Below are 18,807 nucleotides of genomic sequence, written 5' to 3'. Positions count from 1 at the left end.
TGGAAATTCTTTTACCCAGGCTGGAAGCTTAAAAACACACCAACTCATCCACAGTGGAGTTAAACCTTACAGCTGTGACTTGTGTGGAAAGTCTTTTACCGAGTCTGGAGGTTTAAAAAGACACCAACTCATCCACAGTGGATTTAAACCTTACAGCTGTGATGAGCGTGGGAAGGATTTTACCCGGAGTGGAGACTTAAAAAAGCACCAATTAATCCACAGTGGATTTAAACCTTACAACTGCGACTTGTGTGGGAAATCTTTTACCCAGTCTGAAAACTTAAAAACACACCAACTCATCCACAGTGGAGTTAAACCTTACAGCTGCGACTTGTGTGGAAAGTCTTTTACCCAGGTTGGAGGCTTAAAAAGACACCAACTCATCCACAGGGGAGTTAAACCTTACAGTTCTGAGTTGTGTGTAACGTCTTTTACCGAGGCTGGACACTTCAATAAACACCAACTCGTCCACAGTGGAGTTAAAGCACACTACTGTGACTTGTGTGGTAAAGCTTTTGCTCAAAGTCGAAACTTAGAGAAGCATCTAGTTACCCACTCTGGAATTAAGGCGTACAGCTGCAAGTTTTGTGGAAAAAGTTTCAGTGAAAAACACTACAGAAATATTCACCTACGGATTCACACTGGAAATGGTGTTTACTGCTGTGATCAGTGTGGGAAACTGTTTACAACAGATCCACAGTTACAACAACACATGTTTAGCCACACTGAGGAGAGACCTTACAAAAGTGACTTGTGTGAGAAGATTTTTAAATCTCTACAAGTGCAGTTACTGTGAAGTATGTATTTATCCTTTTATCCTTTAACCTGATTGTTTGGAACAAGTCTCATCAGTAAACTTATGGAGTTATACTGAATGAACTGTTTGGAAAAATGAAGAGTCGTTTTCACCCAGTAAGCTGAGTGTTATAATGCAAACAGTAAAATGTAATTGGACGTTGGCAGACATCACTTACGCTGTCATTGTTTAGAAGCAGAGCAACGCAGATGGATCCAGTTCTCAGTCCTGTCGTCACTGTGGTGGTGGGAAAGAGTTTCTCTGTGACCTTTGTAGAAAAACTTCCAATCATCAACAGGACCTAAAACCACATCAACGTAGACACACTGGAGACGAAATGAACTACTGCAAAGAATGTGGGAGAGGCTTCCACACACCAAGTACATTAAAAATACATGAACTCTACCACAGTGGGGTGAAAAAGCACATCTGTGACTAGTGTGGGTCATCCTTCACCACTGCAGGAGAGACACCATACAAGTGCAGACACTGTGAAAAAAGCTTCTCACAATCAGGTCATCGTAACAAACATGAACATACGCACATGGAAGTGAACTTCATCTGTGACCAGTGTGACAAGAGCTTCAGGAATCTCAGTTCATACTCCGAACACAAACAATCCCACACTGTAAATAAACTGTTTCACTGTTACCAATGTGCAAAAACCTTCACTTCATTATCTGCTCTGTGCAAACATCAGCCTGATCATGCAGGACTGAAATCACTGGATCACAATGAATCTGAAGAGAGAGAAAGATCCTCTTCTGGTTTCAGGGTCAGACTTAAAAACCTTGAGATCAGGCTCCACCGAGTTCAGATGGAATCTCCTGTAAAGAGTGTCAGCTAATGTCACACTTGGATCTGATGAGGTAGCTCTGATTTCTGGACCTGCAGTGAATAATCCTGAATGTTACATTTAGGAAGCTGCATGTATAGATATGTAAATCAAGTTTATGTTTTTTCCTTTGAGGGATTTTAATTCTCTAAAATGTTATCCCTGTTACATTTTAATCTTTGTTCCCTTAGGACACAGTAGTGTTTAGTAGTTGTACTATTAAAGTTATAGGAATGTCTTTTCTTTCTTTTTAAACCAAACTGGTATTCTATCAAAATTCACATATGGATATGTAAATCATTTCTTTTATTTGAACTTTTTTAGCTTTTCCAAAATTAACTTATTTTTTATGTATTCATTGCATGTTTCACCTCAGTTAAATTTCAATCCTTCATTCATATTTAAACTTTTGCTGTGGTAAAATCTTATCTTAAATCCTTTTCTCCCAAAACAGCAAATAATTACATTTGCATTTGCTCTTAAAACTTCCAAAATGAACTAAATCTGTCCACCAGCTTTGAAACAACACCTGCTGTGACTTTATGTCCAGAAAAAAGAAACTCAAGCTGAACTGGTTTTGGGCTGCACTTCCATGTAATACTTTTTTTTTTTTTTTTTTTTTACCAGAAGATGGAGCAGTGAGGCTGTGTAACCTTTATTTAATTAGGGAAAGAACACAATATTCACAGTGGCAGCAAAGAACTGTTAAAAGTTAAAAACAGCAACACACATCAGAACCATTTTAAAGATCACAGGTGACTAATTTTAGTTAATTCAAATCCTATTAAACATCTATTTTTGGCTCCTCCTTTCACTTCAGTGTATTTACTGTATCCTTGAAGTCCACACGTTATTTTTTAATGAATTCATTTTGATCCACATGTTCTGCAGCTGTTTTCCTTTTGATTTGAAGTCTGTATTATGAAATCCTGATAATGTTAAAGTGTTAGTTATATTTGATGAACTCTGTGTAAAGTTTCTCTTATTAAACAGTTTGGTGTGAAAAATAAAGAAATGGTCTCACAGCAAGTAGTTTGAGCCATGATTTCCGATTCAAACTAATTTAAATGTTTTTAGTGGTACATGTGGAGGTTTATCAGAGGAGGAGACTTGGCTGCTCTCGGCACGGTTCATGCAGCTCATTAAAAACTCTGAAATGATCTTAAGGAAAAGATGTTTGATTTTTCTTAAAAACAAGATGTGGGCATGAAGTTTTCACAGAGTGTGTTTAAGATGCTTTGTGATTAGCATCTCACACATTCCAATAAAGCAGATGTTCCTGCATTGCAACAGTAGTTTGCAGATGTGTTCATCCCCCGACCATCTGCAAGACTCTTATGCAGCACCAATTTGAAACGCAGCCTGGAAAGTGTGTTCATGGCCCTACAGGTTGCCTAAGCACAAGAGACAAATTGTGCAAAAGGAATTGGCTGAAATGGTGAAAATGCTGTTATCTCAGGATGAAATGAGGATTTGTTCCTCAGTGTTTGGTCTCCTATGCTTATCTGTTTGCCAGATGATTTGTTCCAGCTGTTGAGAGGGGCCGGTTGTCTTTAAGGTGCTTCCAGGTAATTAAGAAGGGAGTGCAGGGTTTTATATGGTTCTGTGATGATTGTCACAAAGTGAAGGTCTCATGGTTTGATGCTTATCCCATGCCCCGGGTTGACCTGACTGTATAAGCACTGCTTGTTTTTATGATGCTGGATTTAACTAACGCCTACTGGCAGATTCCCTTGTCTGCAGAGGCCAAAGACAAAACCAGCCTTCTCTACTCTGTATGGTTCGTACCATTCGTCACACTTCTGTTAGGCTTGTTTGTAGCCTCGGGCATTTTTCATCATCTCCTGTAGCGATAGCGGCGTCCTCACACTGCATATGCTGTTTGCTACCTGGATGATGTTGTCATTCACAGTGATACCTCGGTGGAGCATGTGCAGTGGGTGGTCACAGTCCAAAAGTGTGTGGTTGGATGGAGGGACGCACAGTATTTGGGTACAATTTGGGAGCTGGGCATGTGCATCCACACATAGATAAAACAGCAGCCATCCCATCCTGCCTGTGTCCCAACGCAAAGAAGAACATCCTGATAATAATGAATTACAATATTCCCGACAAGAAGTAATAAATGCATGAACGAGTTTTTCAGCACCACTCTGGGACAGGATATTTCTGATTTTAAAGATATTGCAGCAATGGAAGAAAGCAGTCATAAATATTTGCTTAATATTTCCATTAAAGGAGAAATCCTGGTCAAAATGACTCTAAGATTCCGTATAGTGTTACTGGAGGCCAAGGTATTGCATCCAGAAAAGGATAAAATCTGTAGTTGTTGATAAAATTGGCACAGAGCTTCCCCCATGCATCCCCCACGCACAGTTTCCCGTCTAAAAAATCTGTTTTCTGCATTATTCACTTGTTTATTACGCACAAGTCTACCGTTGTTTACAGCGCTGACGGCCGATGTCCTTTTCCTTTCACCTAATTCTGAAAAGAAAGTCTCATTTTTGCTGTTCAATAGGCTACTGAACAAATTCAAACTTTTTAAAATTATGCGAAATTTCAAAACGCTTTGCTGTGTCTCTAATAAAACCTCTGTAACTTTGCTCTGCTTCACTTCAGCAGCATCAGCTAATGTTCATATGTTGATAAATGGTTTTCTTTCGTTTTTGATGTGCTGCAGAATATTTTTATAATATCCCAGGCCAGGAAAATCACCTTCATGTTTTTCTGTGTTTAATCCTCAGCTACTTTGACACAAAGGCATCTGCTGTGATGCTCACCCCTTTGATAGAGTCTCGCAAGTGTCAGCTTTTTTTTTTTATAGATATAAAAATATTGAAATGTATTGATGCAGGACCTGAATGATGATATATGGAATGTGGAACATCTGTCCATGCAGACAATATTGATTTGTAACTTAAAATTTGTTATTTTAACTAATAATCTTGTCAGCACAAAGTTCTTTATTTGGAGCACAGATCTACAAGAAAGATAAGTTGCTGAAACGTGCTTGTGCTTAAATTCCTTATCACTCTTTGGCAATATTGTGAGTAATGTTAAACTTAAAGATCATCTCTGCCTCCTGATCTGTTTCCTGCTGCCTGCCACTGAAGGCAGTGGGGAGAGGTAACAATTAGGCAGTGCATTTACCGTGGCATATAATGTCATCTTTTCTCATTACCCACAGCAATATCCACTCCTGCCGGGCTTAGGCTGCTCACTAGGGCTGAGCAAAAGCACGATCTCCTCTAAGTTTATGCTCAGTCCTGGGTACATTCAGGAAAAGCTGATCAGCTGACTTAAGAGAGCAGGTGGGTGTATACGGCAGTAGCAGCTCAGAGAGATAAGATTGGACTAGGCCATGGAGGGCTTTAAACGCAAATAAAAGAATTTTAAAAGGAATCCTAAAAGAAATGTGCAGCAGGTGAAGTGAAACTAAAATAGGGGAAATGTGCTCAAACTTTGGAGGTGCAGCATTTTGAATCTTCTGTAGATGTATGAAGCACTGACCCATATATAAAGTGCATTACAGTAATCCAATCGAGTGCTAGATAACTGTCTCAAAGTGCCTCTGTGAAAGATTTGGCTTTATTTTAGCCAGCTGCCTCAGCTGAAAGATGCTTGATTTTACCACTGCCTTAATCTAACTGTCAAGCTTCAGATCACAGTCCACTTTGACCAGCAGGTTTGTGACAGTTGGCTTAACATACCGAGCCAAGGAATCTAAATATACATTTGGGGTCTCAGTGGGGCTACCAAAAATCATCACCTCAGTCTTTTTATCATTGAATTGAATTGAAAAAAACTTTCTCAGGCTGCAGAGAAGGGCTTGATAGAGTCAGTATGTGGTGCACTGAGAACAGAGTTAATAGTTTTAAATAAAACATGCAAGTTGTTACAGTTTCACAGAATAATGTCAGATAAGTGGATTTTTTTTTATATTGACGCTAACAGTCCTTTAGCATCTGTAATGACACTTGTAAATTGTCCTTTTTCCACGTGTGCTCAGCTCGACGGCACTCGTGTCTGACAGCTCGGGTCGTGTCGTTCAGCCAGGGCTCAGATTTAGTTTTAGAATGCCTGGATTTTAATGGAGCCATGTGCAAAGCAGTCCAAAGCAGTCTGGCAGGTGGAATAAAACCATGAGCTCAGTTCTGTGGTCTGGCTGCATTAAAAATCTGGGATTTTACAGTTCTGGTTAAAACTGTTGAAAACTGCTCAGCAAGGGAGGAGTTAAAAACTCGACAGCGCCGAGCAGCAGCGTGAGGTTTAACTGAGGCACAGGCAAGAGGAACTTCAAACATCACAGGACTGTGGTCAGAAAACACAGCATCACAAATCTCTACATTAAAAACAAGACAAAAACCCCCAAAACAAAACATGAGATAAAACAAGATCAAGTGTGTGTCCACATTCATGTGTGGGACAGGTCACACATTGCACCACATTAAAAGAATCAATAAGGCTTTAAAAGCCCTTTGCCATGGGCATATCAGGACAACACACATGAATATTAACACGATAAGAACACAATCATATTTTGGCATGTATTCAGCCAAGATGTCAGCAAAGTCCTTCACAAAGTACTTATTGTATTATGTATTTAATTTCATATGTTATAGAAGTGACAGATTTATAAAGTGAGGCAAATTATTGTGATGTCACAATTGCAGGATGATCTACTAACAGTGTGCTTTAATCTCTCTATGAAGAAGCCACTCCAGTTCAGTAAAAATCTGCTTGAGAGCAGCTGTGAACAGCTGACTCTTCGATGTGCTAAAGAACAGAAAACATTATTTCCCATCAGACCATGAGCAACAGTCAGGCATGTAACACAGTAACACTTTTATTTTTTACATATTCAGCAGAGAGAGTTAGCTGTGTGCACTATTAAAAAATAAGAAGCGTAATTCATTTCAGCTTCATATAAACTGTATTATGGAGGAAAAATAAGCAGGGCTCACCTCAATCCACAGCTTGAGGACTGACTGGAGAGTTTTAGGACAGTCTCTTCAGTAAATCTAGCAGCTCTTTAACATCAAAAGACGTGTTTGAGCTGCTGCAGATGTTAGTAAATCTGACCCTAACTGTTCCTTCTTCTTTAAAATTCAAACTTAATAATGAAGCAATATTTTTAACAGGCTGTTCTCGTTTATATGACGTCCATAAAACAACAGGGTTAGAACACATTGTGACGAAATAAGATGTTTGTTTTGTAGTCCATCTTCAGCACAATGTAGTTTCAACAGGCGGACATCCGGTGTCACGTTGTTACAGAGAGACGAGTGTAAGGCTGTTCCAATTGTCAGCACAGCTCCTCTCTTTTCCTGACTTCTCAGCAGTTGTCCTCCCCACGATGACGTTTTCATCGAGGCCAAGGAAAAGAGTTTAACAAAAGGAGATTGGCGCTACTTTAAAATAACACTCCACGTGGTTACCTTGTGCTGCTGAGTCACGTGACCGCACAGCAACAAATCACAGCGGAGCCGGGTAAAGGGGGAGGAGCAAAGTGTGTGTGCAGGGGAGGAGAGGAGCCGAGCAGAGAAAGCTGCTTTTTCATGAAACGGTAGTGAAGTAGTAAACTTACAGGAACATATACCACTACCAACGTTTGGATCGATATCTGCATCGATCTGCACACCCTTGTCTCCTGGATTGTAGCTGAGATCAGCGCGAACCACGTGGGTCTCTGCTCCCTGATCTGTTTCCTGTGTTTGGAAAGACTTCCAGCTTCATCACGGAGTTTCTCTCGGTTTGTGGGCTCGTCTAAAGGTAAGCATCGAGCTAAATTTAATGTAGGTTCAGTTTATGTTGAGTTTATCTCTGTTGAGAATAATAGATTGGTTGGTATACACTGGAGTTAGACAGACTGTAGAGTTTGTGATTGCTTGCAACATCATAATATGGCGGTTGCTGGGGGGAAAGAATACATAAAGAAAAATAGTCTTGGAATATGAACAAAAGGATGGGGTGCAGGGCAGGAGAACAACCAACCCCCACCCCCAGGACATGAAGCCAGATACAAGCGTGGGGGAGCGCAACCCCAGGGTGAGAGTTAGTGATGGGATTTCCGGCTCTTTTTAGAGAACCGGCTCTTTTGGTTCGCCTCACTAAAAAGAGCCGGTTCTTTCGGCTAAGAACCGGCTCTTCAGGTTTTTTTTTTTGCTTTTATTAATTTATTTTTAACAATAATATAAAATTATGCACAAAAGGAATTACTAATGTAAAAAAGTGGTTTTATTTATATATGTTTATATATAAATATATGCGGTGGCCCCTAGAGACAAAACGTACAAACTCCAAAACACATTTCTAGCATGAACTGAACTTCCAAAACAGAGCTACCTAGATCACTTAAATTACACAACTGAAAGCATGAAAGCCTTTGTGTATTGTTTGTGTATTTATACACAAGCATTCATATATAGTCAAATAATTAAAAAAAAATAAGTTCATTTACCTGTTATTACCACACACCAAATCCGGTCGTTGGTACTTGCTGGCTTGTGTAGCCACTAGGTAACAAAAGTTCAACACTGCCCCTAGCATCCTGGAGCACTTCTGTTGTGTTTTGTACGTGATTTGGAGTTTTTACGTGTTTTGGAGTTTTTACGTGTTTTTATGTGTTTTTACGTGTTTTGGAGTTTGTACGTGCTTCAGGGTTCGTACGTGATTTGAAGTTTTTATGTGCTTTGTCTGTAGGGGCCACCGTAAATATACTTTTATTTATTCACTCCACATAAAATGTAATAAATAAATCAAATAATACAAAAATCAAGTATTCACATTTCAACTTTTAACTATTTAAATTTTCAGCTTTTTCCTTTTACAAATTTAAAGTGAAACAACACAAAACACTGCAAACCACAACACAATTAAATATAAAATATAATATGAAAACCAAAAGAAGATGCATATTCTCTGTCATATGGACCTGCATGAATAAACTTTCTGAATCCTTTATCATCTGCAACTGAAAATAGTTGTGGATGATTACTATACCTTTCTAATGTGACGTTGTTGTCCCTGCCTCTCTTTCTCTCCCTCTGGCTCTGTTCCTGTGCTACTGCTACCGCCCCTCCCCCCTCTGCCCAGCGTAAAGCACAAGGCTCGCATGCTGAGTGAAGCGGAAAAAAGTGCGAGAGAGAGGGTGAGAGAAAAAAAACACTGCTCGCGATAAGGAGCCGGCTCGCGTCGTTCACGTCAAAGACCCAGCTCTAAGAACCATTTCGTTCGCGACCGACCCATCACTAGTGAGAGTAGTGGAAGCTTGCTGAGAAGGGGGTCAAAGGGCTTTGGAGTGTGATGTCACGGGGGGTGGGCGTGGAAAGGATTTTGGCCTGATGCACCATTTTCCGGGACAAAGCTCAAGTGACAGAGGGTCGAAAGCACATGGATAACACCAGCTATGGTTTGTTCTTGCTGTGTGGTTGGCTGCGATGTTTGATTGCCCGACCGGCAAGAGAATAAGCTTGAAAATGGTTTATCTTTTCATTCTTTCCCAACCTGGAAGCAACACGAGGCAGCTCGTGTATCGGATGTTACTGCGTCTAGCCTGGATAGCAGCTGTGAGGTGAGACACACATGTTAGTTAAATGGTTGTTTACCAAAAGTATCACCGTATCATAGGTCCTCATGTATCTCGTACCTAGTGTTTCTTTTTAGGTTTGTTATTTTTCAAGTTATATATTTATTAAGTTATGCAGACTTGTTTGCACAACAAGGCTAAATAATTATATAAACTTTTCTCAATCTAAATATTGTACTTTTGGTAGCATTAAAAAAAATAAGTGTAGTGCAGGTCTGTGATGATTTTTAGTGCTAATATCATCTAGTTCTGATTCTGGTTCTGTCTTGGTTAAATCCTAAGTCAAGCCTATTCAAATGGCGGCACGTGGGCCAAATGCGGCCCAGAAGCAACCTGTGAGTGGCCCTGCCTGTGGTCCTAGCAGAAACACAGAGAAAACGCAAAAAATTAATTCATTAATTAATTTAAAAAAAAATTAAAATTCCTACAGCGTAGTGTAGACTGTGAATGCAACACTCCTAGTAGCCTAGCAATATTTAACCCACAATGCACCGTGATGTAAACATATTAAACAATCATCGTAATATATGATGCGACAACAGCACGTCTTTCTCAGTCCAAAAGTGCAAAATTGACAATGAACCCTGCCTGGACTGACAAATACTTATTCATTTTACCGCCAAATCCAAATGCCAAACCAATGTGTTTAATTTGCAGTGAGTGTGTTGCTGTACTTACGAAGGCACCACAATGACAAACACCAGACTTTCTACACAAACTTTCCAGAGCAATCTCAGGAGAGGGCTGCAAAAGTACAGTTTAACTGCGAGTTTAATAATCTTACAACTGGAGTTGTACTACCATGGTGAGGGTCCTGTACAGTCCAAGAGAGAGTTGCAGCAGCTTTCCTTCGTGTTTGCTTCTTGGCGAAGAAGAAAAGGCCTTTCACAGATTCTGAAACAGTGAAATACTGCATGCTGGCCGTGGTGGATGCGGTGATAAGTGACGAAAAAATTAAAGTAAGTGTGACATCTGCTATTAAAAACGTACCCCTGTCAGACAGTTCGTAGAGTTGAAGTTCTGGCGTCAGACGAGTTTGAAATGCTGTTAGATGACCTGAGGAAAACTGATGTAATGTCTATAGCAGGAGATGGGTTCAAAATGTTTTTTATTATTATTATTTCAAATGTGCAAAAAAAAATAGTTTAGTTATAGTTCCCCTTTTTTAAATGGACCTTTTGGTGTGCATTTGTGAGAGGTCACCAGATTTACAGGGGAAAAAGGAATAAAAAAAATTACTTGTTTTTCAATACAGTTGTGTGGGTTAGAAATTTATCATGATCTGCTGCTTACTGGCTGCAAAAAAATATCTGGCCCAGATAAATTCCTCGGTTTGAAAATCTGGCCCAACTAACTTCTTAGTTGAATAGCCATGTCCTAAGTAGTCCTGATTTTGAACTGTTGTAGTCCTGTTTTAATTGCAGATCAGTTCTGGGTTTGGTTGAATTGGGGTTTAGTCCGCGTGTCTTGATACAGGCCGACTTTGTTCTGCCGACTTTGTTCTGCCTTGCTGCTTAATTAAAAAACTAGTTTAAGGTGTCCTGCATATGTGATATATATTTTCTTTCCTATATGAAGTCATTCTTTTTTGAACAAAATTCATAACAAAGCCTATTAATCTTTCAGTCATTTCTACCATCACTTAATTTCCTTTTGCTGCTCAGCTCTCACACAGTTCCTCAGCTATGCTCCAATTAATCTTTCAGTAATTTCTACCCTCCCCCCCCCCCCCCCCCAAAAAAAAACCAAAAAACAAAACCCACATGCATACTACCCTTTAGCGCTAAGCCCCGGGTGTTTCAAATGTCTGCCTCCGCCTCTGGTGTGGACTATGAAATACGGCAGTGGAGTAAAGACCTAGAGGACTTACCACCACTGTCCTACCCTGATATATTCACGTATCTTGTTAACCCTAACCCTCACGTTCGGATTTCGGAGCGCCCTATGTGTAACGTTGGTAACCAGTCTGGATTTGTTTGATTCATTTCATAGGCAGGCTTCCCTACAGTTGTGCGAAAGATTTAGCAAATCGTTACATAGCACGTACGTCTCCACAGTCACTCAATTCTATGTTTGTTCGCATATTTCTATAACCTCCAAGAGCCCCAACGATAATATTATTAAGCTATAAAGAGTGATATGAACATACAGAACTTACCGGGGTGAAAATGTCTGGAGCACACCAACAGATATCTGGAGATGGAAGCGAACTGGATATCAAGCCGTCTCATGGCTGCTATCCAGGCTGGACGCCTTCGTTTTGTAAGGTCCGCCATATAAGTTCCCTCATGATGCTTCCAGGTTAGGAAAGAATAAAAAGACAAACCCTTTTTAAGCTTATTCCACAGCCGACCACACAGCAAATACGAACCATGGCTGTTGTGTGTGCCTTCGCTCCTTTTTCGCTTGCACTTTGTTTGGACCCGGAAAATGGTGCATCAGGCCAAAATCCTTTCCACGCCCACCCCGTGACATCACGCTCCAAAGCCCTATAACGGTGACAACTCCTCCACAGTAGCAGGTAGGATTTTTCTTTTTTGAGGACGGCTAGTTTTACCTTTCAATACGGATGGTCTGTTTATGTTTTGATCAAGAGACTTTTTTGGGCAGCTGAAGAGGAGAGGTCCATCTCATGGCCAACCTCTGGCTGTATCTTGGTCATATTACCCAGCAAAACCCAGTATGCAGGTTCATCTGTAACAGTCCTTGTGCCACGGATCCGCACTGTTGCTTCTACATTAAACAGAAGAGCAGTGACATGGGTGCAGGTCTCCACGACTCCGGCCTTACAGGTGCAGTGGGCGGCTTCAATCTTCCCTGTGTTGCTCACAGTGACCCATGGCTGCAATGCTGGTTCATTCAGTCTTTGAGAGTGCAGGACTTGAAATACACACAGACAAAGTTAATTTAAAGACAAAAACTAATGAACCAAGGCTGACACAAATATGTTTTATCTACTTTATCATAAATGTAACAAAGTGTTTAGAAAGGTAGCACATACATGTAATTTTTTTATGCACCCATCTATAGAACGCTGCATGTTATAGTGTAAATCTGCATGTTCTCTCTCAGAAACCCGCCTGCAAAAAATGATCCTAAAGTATGTAATGCAAGGATGTCATCACTTTTAAGTGAAGTGACAATTATGAATCACTTAATATGATAAGGAGATTCTACAGGTCATTAATCAATGTATAAAACTAAAATAAAATGTATTTTTAGTGACACAGGATACAAACATGGAAGCCAGATGTGTAATTAGAATTATTTATAATAAATATGAATAAATTATTGCAATTTCTTTAACTGTAGTAGTGCCATTTGTGGGAGCATTTCAAGTTTCCATATATTAATACAACCGTTATAGCCCAAATTTTAACAATAAGTATGCATATGTATCCATTAGGTCCATAGTAACTACATAAATTGGAAAACTTGTAGTGCTATAAACTACAAAAGAATTGAAAATCTTTTTGTTTTGTTTTTTACATATATTTTAGTTAAAAAAAATTAAGAGGTGTATTTCTCAAAACTGTAAATAGAAAAGTTTCCAACCACGAGAAATTTATTTTGAGTGTCTTCATAGTTTTATTTTTGAGATACGCTAATTTTTATATAGAACAGGAAAAATTAAAATAGTTTATTTTGATGCATTATAATATTTCCAACAGTGTAATTTGAGTTCTAAGCATCCCAGAAACAATACAGAAAAGCATAAAGTTAAACATGACTTTTATAAACATCAACATAGGCTTATAAGGCCCACAAAAATGACGTCACTTCCGGTTTCGGGCAGGTAATGGCGGACATGCGATAATTCGCGCTGACGTATATGCCAACGTAGGAAGTGTTATGAACATCGGCAAAGCGTGTTTCTGGAATATTATGTTTTTGTTGCTGCAAGTGCTTCTTATGCAATTTTTGCAAAGCTATATGTGGAAGGAAACCGTGACCGAGGACAAGCTAATGGCGTAAGATGCAAGTACAACAGTTTCACATGCAAAAAAAATTATTTTTGGTTCCAGTTCTACAGGGATTTAAAAATAGTTAGGTAAAACGGAGTGCCTTCTCTGACCGGTTGTAAAGGGTTAATTATATATTTTATGTAATAATTTATAAAATTTGGGTTAGAAACAATAGAAGACAAATGGCACGATAGACACTTTTCTATCGTCCACACGATATATATCGTCATATCGCCCAGCACTAACGACTTGTACTCGCTGACTCCACTGACAAGGTACAAAAAAATGTCACGCTACGTCAATAGTGGTTGGTCTTCAGGGATTCTACGTCACGGCTGTATTTCATGCGGGTCCATATTTCCAATGCACGCTATTTTCTGCAAGTGCTGCTGCTTCGCCTCTCAACGCAATCAGTCTCTATACAGTCTATTCTCTTTTGAGCTACTTTTAAGCATCTTTCTTGTAGTCGTCGTTACAACACAGTGTGTTTGTTTTGATTCATTTCCCCGGAAGATGGCGCAGCATTCCCAGCGTTCCGTGACGTCAACTCCAAAGCCCTATAGAGAGAGTAGTGGAAGCCTACTTCGAAGGGTGCCAAAGGGCTACATTTGCTTGCTTGTTCAATTATTTCCATCGTGCTTTGACTGCGGCTGTAACCAGACCTATTCCAGCAGGAATTGTAAAAAGCATTTTGCCAGACACACAAAGCCGGACAACTTTTGTTCTGAGTCTAAGAAGCTTAGAGAGAAAGTGATCGGACTTCTCGTGTGGCTAGGCGCTGTTGAGGTTCACTTTCTCTTGACTTCACCGATTCTTTTGATATCCTAGCTGGAGAAGAAGGGTCAGATGAGGCTGAAGTATTTTTCATCAAAGCTTTATTACCACTGATCCCACTACATGCAGTCACAGCAAACACCAAGTGGTTCTGAGGAGTACTTCTCATACACACACCTTTATAGGCTGTATTCCAATTCAAGGTCTGCAGCCTTGGAGGATGCGGGCCACGCGGGAATTGTTCTCAAAGACCGGAAGTGAGATGCTTGTGTAATGGGACGGTCTGGCTTCCATGGCGCTGCTCAGGGTGCCTAGCAACCATGATACTAACCGCTGGAAACATTTCATACAGCATTGTTTGAAATGAAAGAGAAAATGTTTTTGTTCATCTGTTTATTTTTTTATGAGCTTTGTTTGATTTGTTGAGTATCTGAGGCTGAGACCGCGGGACTCTAAAAACATGATTGTTGGGCTTCATTTCTGTACTGAACAGTCATTTTAAGATTAGCTAGTAAATAACAATTAGCTAATGTTGCTCATGAGACTAAAGTCATCTCATGTTGGTAATGTAAATATTATACTGCCAATATTACAGTTATTATTATATTAATCATTATTAGTTATTACAGCATTGAACTTGAACTCCGTGTCAAACACTGAGCTTCAGTAAAGATTCAAGTTGCATTTATTTATGTCCTCACCTTAAATCTTCACTCAAAGACAATTGTCTTTGACAGTGTATATATAGATGTATCATATATAAGATACAAATATTGTTATTTCATTTTGTTGGCATTACTAAATTTGGCTCAGTTCTTACATATATTTGTAACAATATATGTAGCTTAATGTTGTTCGTGTGTAATTTACGTTGAGTAGGCTAACCACGTTACTACATTAATGCATGTAAGGTGAACTAGCAAACACCGTCACATGCGGCTGTCTTCTTGTATGATGGCAGATACTCCCTTCACCCTGGCCAAAAAGGCTAAAATGACCAAAGAAAAAATGGAAAACGGCTAAACACGAGAGGTTTTTGGACAAAGTTTGTGTTTTTTCCATTGTTTAAGCACTGCTTCCAGCCAAGAGTGATACCATATATGCCCTATAGCTGCAGAAAATGCTAACATTGTTATCTTTTTACAAAAAAAACAGCTGAACATGAGAGGTTTTTGGACCAATTTTGTGTTCTCCATTCTTTAAGCACCAGTTTGAGCACCGTTTAAGCACTGGCACCGTTTCAAAAGTACCAGTTTGGTACTGGTATTGGATAAAACCTAAACGATACCCATCCCTACATACAACCACCCTTTACCTTCCCATATGGAAAAGAAATAGTAAAAAATTATAAAAATTATTTGATTCATTATATAATTTTTCAAGGGATCTTATATCTGTTTTCACTCTTGTATGCTTTTCATAAAAGTTTCACACAAGACAGATACAAACTTTATAAGATTTATATATATCCTTTCCATATGGGTTGTCTGGGTGGAGTAGGTGGAATCTAATGAGGTGCTTCAGATGGTACTGCCACCATTGAGTGTGAACCGGACTTGTGGATCTATAGAGGTCCATATATACAGGGTGTAGCATCCACTGGGTAAAGGCAGTGATATGCAGGGGGGTCAGTGGCTTTTTCCCTTTCAGGTTCTTGTGGGCAGCTGATGACTTTCTTGTTGTAGCTGCTTCTTGGTTTCCACATTGAAGTTTCATAGGTATTGTTGTCACTGAGGATTTTAGTCATGTTTATTTGCTCTGCTTTTTTTTTTTTATCAGGGATAAAATACATATACTTTTTGTGTCCCAGCTGAGTAACAGGAGAAGAGTCTGGTGGAGCAACAGAGGAACAATTTCAGCCATTTGGACTGAGGAAAAAATGACTTCAACACAAAAGGTGAGAAAAACATCAGAGTTACACTGTTATTGAAACTGTGTGCACAGCTTGTTGGTTTTTAAAAAGATGTTAACAGCAGCTTTATCTTTTCCATCCCTCCTCCATATACACAGAATCTACATTCACAACAAAAAACTCAGATGTTACAAGAAGATACAAACATAATTTTTTATCGGCACACATTGAAACAACAATATCAAAAATGGAACTCACAATTTTTTATGAGTAAAATATTTTCTCCACTTATCAATATTTCTTCAATATGTATTTTTCATTACGACTGTCATTGTAGCACATCATTGAAATGTGATACTATGACCAGAAGGTGATGGAAACACACCTACAATGTGTTTGTTGACATGTTTGTTTCCACTAATAGAGGGAGTTACAGTTTGTTCCACGACTGCATTTCACTCACTATTTTTGTTTGTATCTCTGTCACTGCAGGACCAACATGGAGCGAGAAGTCAGCGCTCTCAGGAGGCCGACAAACCTCACAGAAGAAAGGGAGAGAAAACCTACAGCTGTGATGAGTGTGGGAAGGATTTTACCCGGGGTGGAGACTTAAAAAAACACCAACTCATCCACAGTGGAGTTAAACCGTACAGCTGTGAGTTGTGTGGAAAGTCTTTTACCCAGGCTGGACATTCCAAAAGACACCAACTCATCCACAGTGGAGTTAAACCGTACAGCTGCGACTTGTGTGGAAAGTCTTTTACCCAGGCTGAAAACTTAAAAACACACCAACTCATCCACAGTGGATTTAAACCTTACAGCTGTGACTTATGTGGAAAGTCTTTTACCGAGGCTGGAGGTTTAAAAAAACACGAACTCGTCTACAGTGGAGTTAAACCTTACAGCTGTGACTTGTGTGGAAAGTCTTTTACCCAGGCTGAAAACTTAAAAACACACCAACTCATCCACAGTGGAGTTAAACCTTACAGCTGTGACTTGTGTGGAAAGTCTTTTACCCTGGCTGGAGGCTTAAAAAAACACCAACTCGTCCACAGTGGAGTTAAACCGTACAGCTGTGACTTGTGTGGAAAGTCTTTTACCCAGGCTGGAAACTTCAAAAGACACCAACTCATCCACAGTGGATTTAAAACTTACAGCTGTGAGTTGTGTGGAAAGTCTTTTACCCATGCTCAAAGCTTAAAAATACACCAACTCATCCACAGTGGAGTTAAACCTTACAGCTGTGACTTGTGTGGAAAGTCTTTTACCCGGGCTGGAAGCTTAAAAACACACCAACTCTTCCACAGTGGAGTTAAACCTTACAGCTGTGACTTGTGTGGAAAGTCTTTTACCCTGGCTGGAGGCTTAAAAAAACACCAACTCGTCCACAGTGGAGTTAAACCGTACAGCTGTGACTTGTGTGGAAAGTCTTTTACCCAGGCTGGACACTTCAAAAGACACCAACACATCCACAGTGGATTTAAACCTTACAGCTGTGAGTTGTGTGGAAAGTCTTTTACCCATGCTCAAAGCTTAAAAATACACCAACTCATCCACAGTGGAGTTAAACCTTACAGCTGTGAGTTTTGTGGAAAGTCTTTTACCGAGGCTGGAAACTTAAAAAAACACCAGCTCATCCACAGTGGATTTAAACCTTACAGCTGTGACTTGTGTGGAAAGTCTTTTACCCGGGCTGGAAGCTTAAAAAATCACCAACTCATCCACAGTGGATTTAAACCTTACAGCTGTGATGACTGTGGGAAATCTTTTACCCAGGCTGGAAACTTAAAAACACACCAACTCATCCACAGTGGAGTTAAACCTTACAGCTGTGATGACTGTGGGAAATCTTTTACCCAGGCTGAAAACTTAAAAACATACCAAATCATCCACAGTGGAGTTAAACCTTACAGCTGTGACTTGTGTGGAAAGTCTTTTACGTATCGTGAGGGCTTAAAAAAAACACCAACTCATCCACAGTGTAGTTAAAGCACACTACTGTGACTTGTGTGGTAAAGCTTTTTCTCAAAGTCGAAACTTACAGAAGCATCTAGTTACCCACTCTGGAATTAAGGCCTACAGCTGCAAGTTTTGTGGAAAAAGTTTCAGTGAAAAACACTACAGAAATATTCACCTACGGATTCACACTGGAAATGGTGTTTACTGCTGTGATCAGTGTGGGAAACTTTTTACAACAGATGCACAGTTACAAAAACACATGTTTAGCCACACTGAGGAGAGACCTTACAAAAGTGATTTGTGTGAGAAGATTTTTAAATCTCTACAAGTGCAGTTACTGTGAAGTATGTATTTATCCTTTTATCCTTTAACCTGATTGTTTGGAATAAGTCTCATCAGTAAACTTATGGAGTTATACTGAATGAACTGTTTGGAAAAATGAAGAGTCGTTTTTGTCCAGTAACCTGAGTGTTATAATGTAAAAAGTAAAACGTAATTGGACGTTGGCAGAGATGCTCTTTGTTTCAGGCGACATTCAGGATAAAAATAAAAAAAGCAGAGCAACGCAGATGGATCCAGTTCTCAACCCTGTCGTCACTGTGGTGGTGGGAAAGAGTTTCTCTGTGACCTTTTGTAGAAAAACTTCCAATCATCAACGGGACCTAAAACCACATCAACGTAGACACACTGGAGACGAAATGAACGACTACAAAGAATGTGGGAGAGGCTTCCACACACCAAGTACATTAAAAATACATGAACTCTACCACAGTGGGGTGAAAAAGCACATCTGTGACTAGTGTGGGTCATCCTTCACCACTGCACGTGAGCTTAAAGAAAAAGCATAAGCAAATCCACACAGGAGAGACACCATACAAGTGCAGACACTGTGAAAAAAGCTTCTCACAATCAGGTCATCGTAACAAACGTGAACGTACGCACATGGAAGTGAACTTCAGCTGTGACCAGTGTGACAAGAGCTTCAGGAATCTCAGTTCATACTCCGAACACAAACAATCCCACGCTGTAAATAAACTG

The 18,807-nt window shown here is 39.7% G+C and overlaps 2 protein-coding genes across 2 annotated transcripts in view; both read left to right on the top strand.

Annotated features, from left to right (window-relative positions):
- LOC146521314 (uncharacterized) overlaps nt 1-18,807 on the top strand; it is an 87,447-nt gene that overhangs the window by 9,782 nt on the left and 58,858 nt on the right. The window lies entirely within an intron of this gene.
- LOC146521317 (uncharacterized) lies at nt 418-17,913 on the top strand. The gene is made up of 3 exons (XM_085155008.1): nt 418-7,403; nt 15,769-15,855; nt 16,303-17,913. The coding sequence occupies exons 2-3, from the start codon at nt 15,838-15,840 to the stop codon at nt 17,797-17,799; spliced, it is 1,515 nt and encodes a 504-aa protein (XP_085011134.1). The 5' UTR covers nt 418-7,403; nt 15,769-15,837; the 3' UTR covers nt 17,800-17,913.

Source organism: Neolamprologus multifasciatus, chromosome 3 (genome assembly GCF_963576455.1).
Source record: "Neolamprologus multifasciatus chromosome 3, fNeoMul1.2, whole genome shotgun sequence".
NCBI lineage: Eukaryota > Metazoa > Chordata > Actinopteri > Cichliformes > Cichlidae > Neolamprologus > Neolamprologus multifasciatus.
Note: the sequence above shows the minus strand (reverse complement) of the source record. Positions and strands in the feature narration are given on the sequence as shown.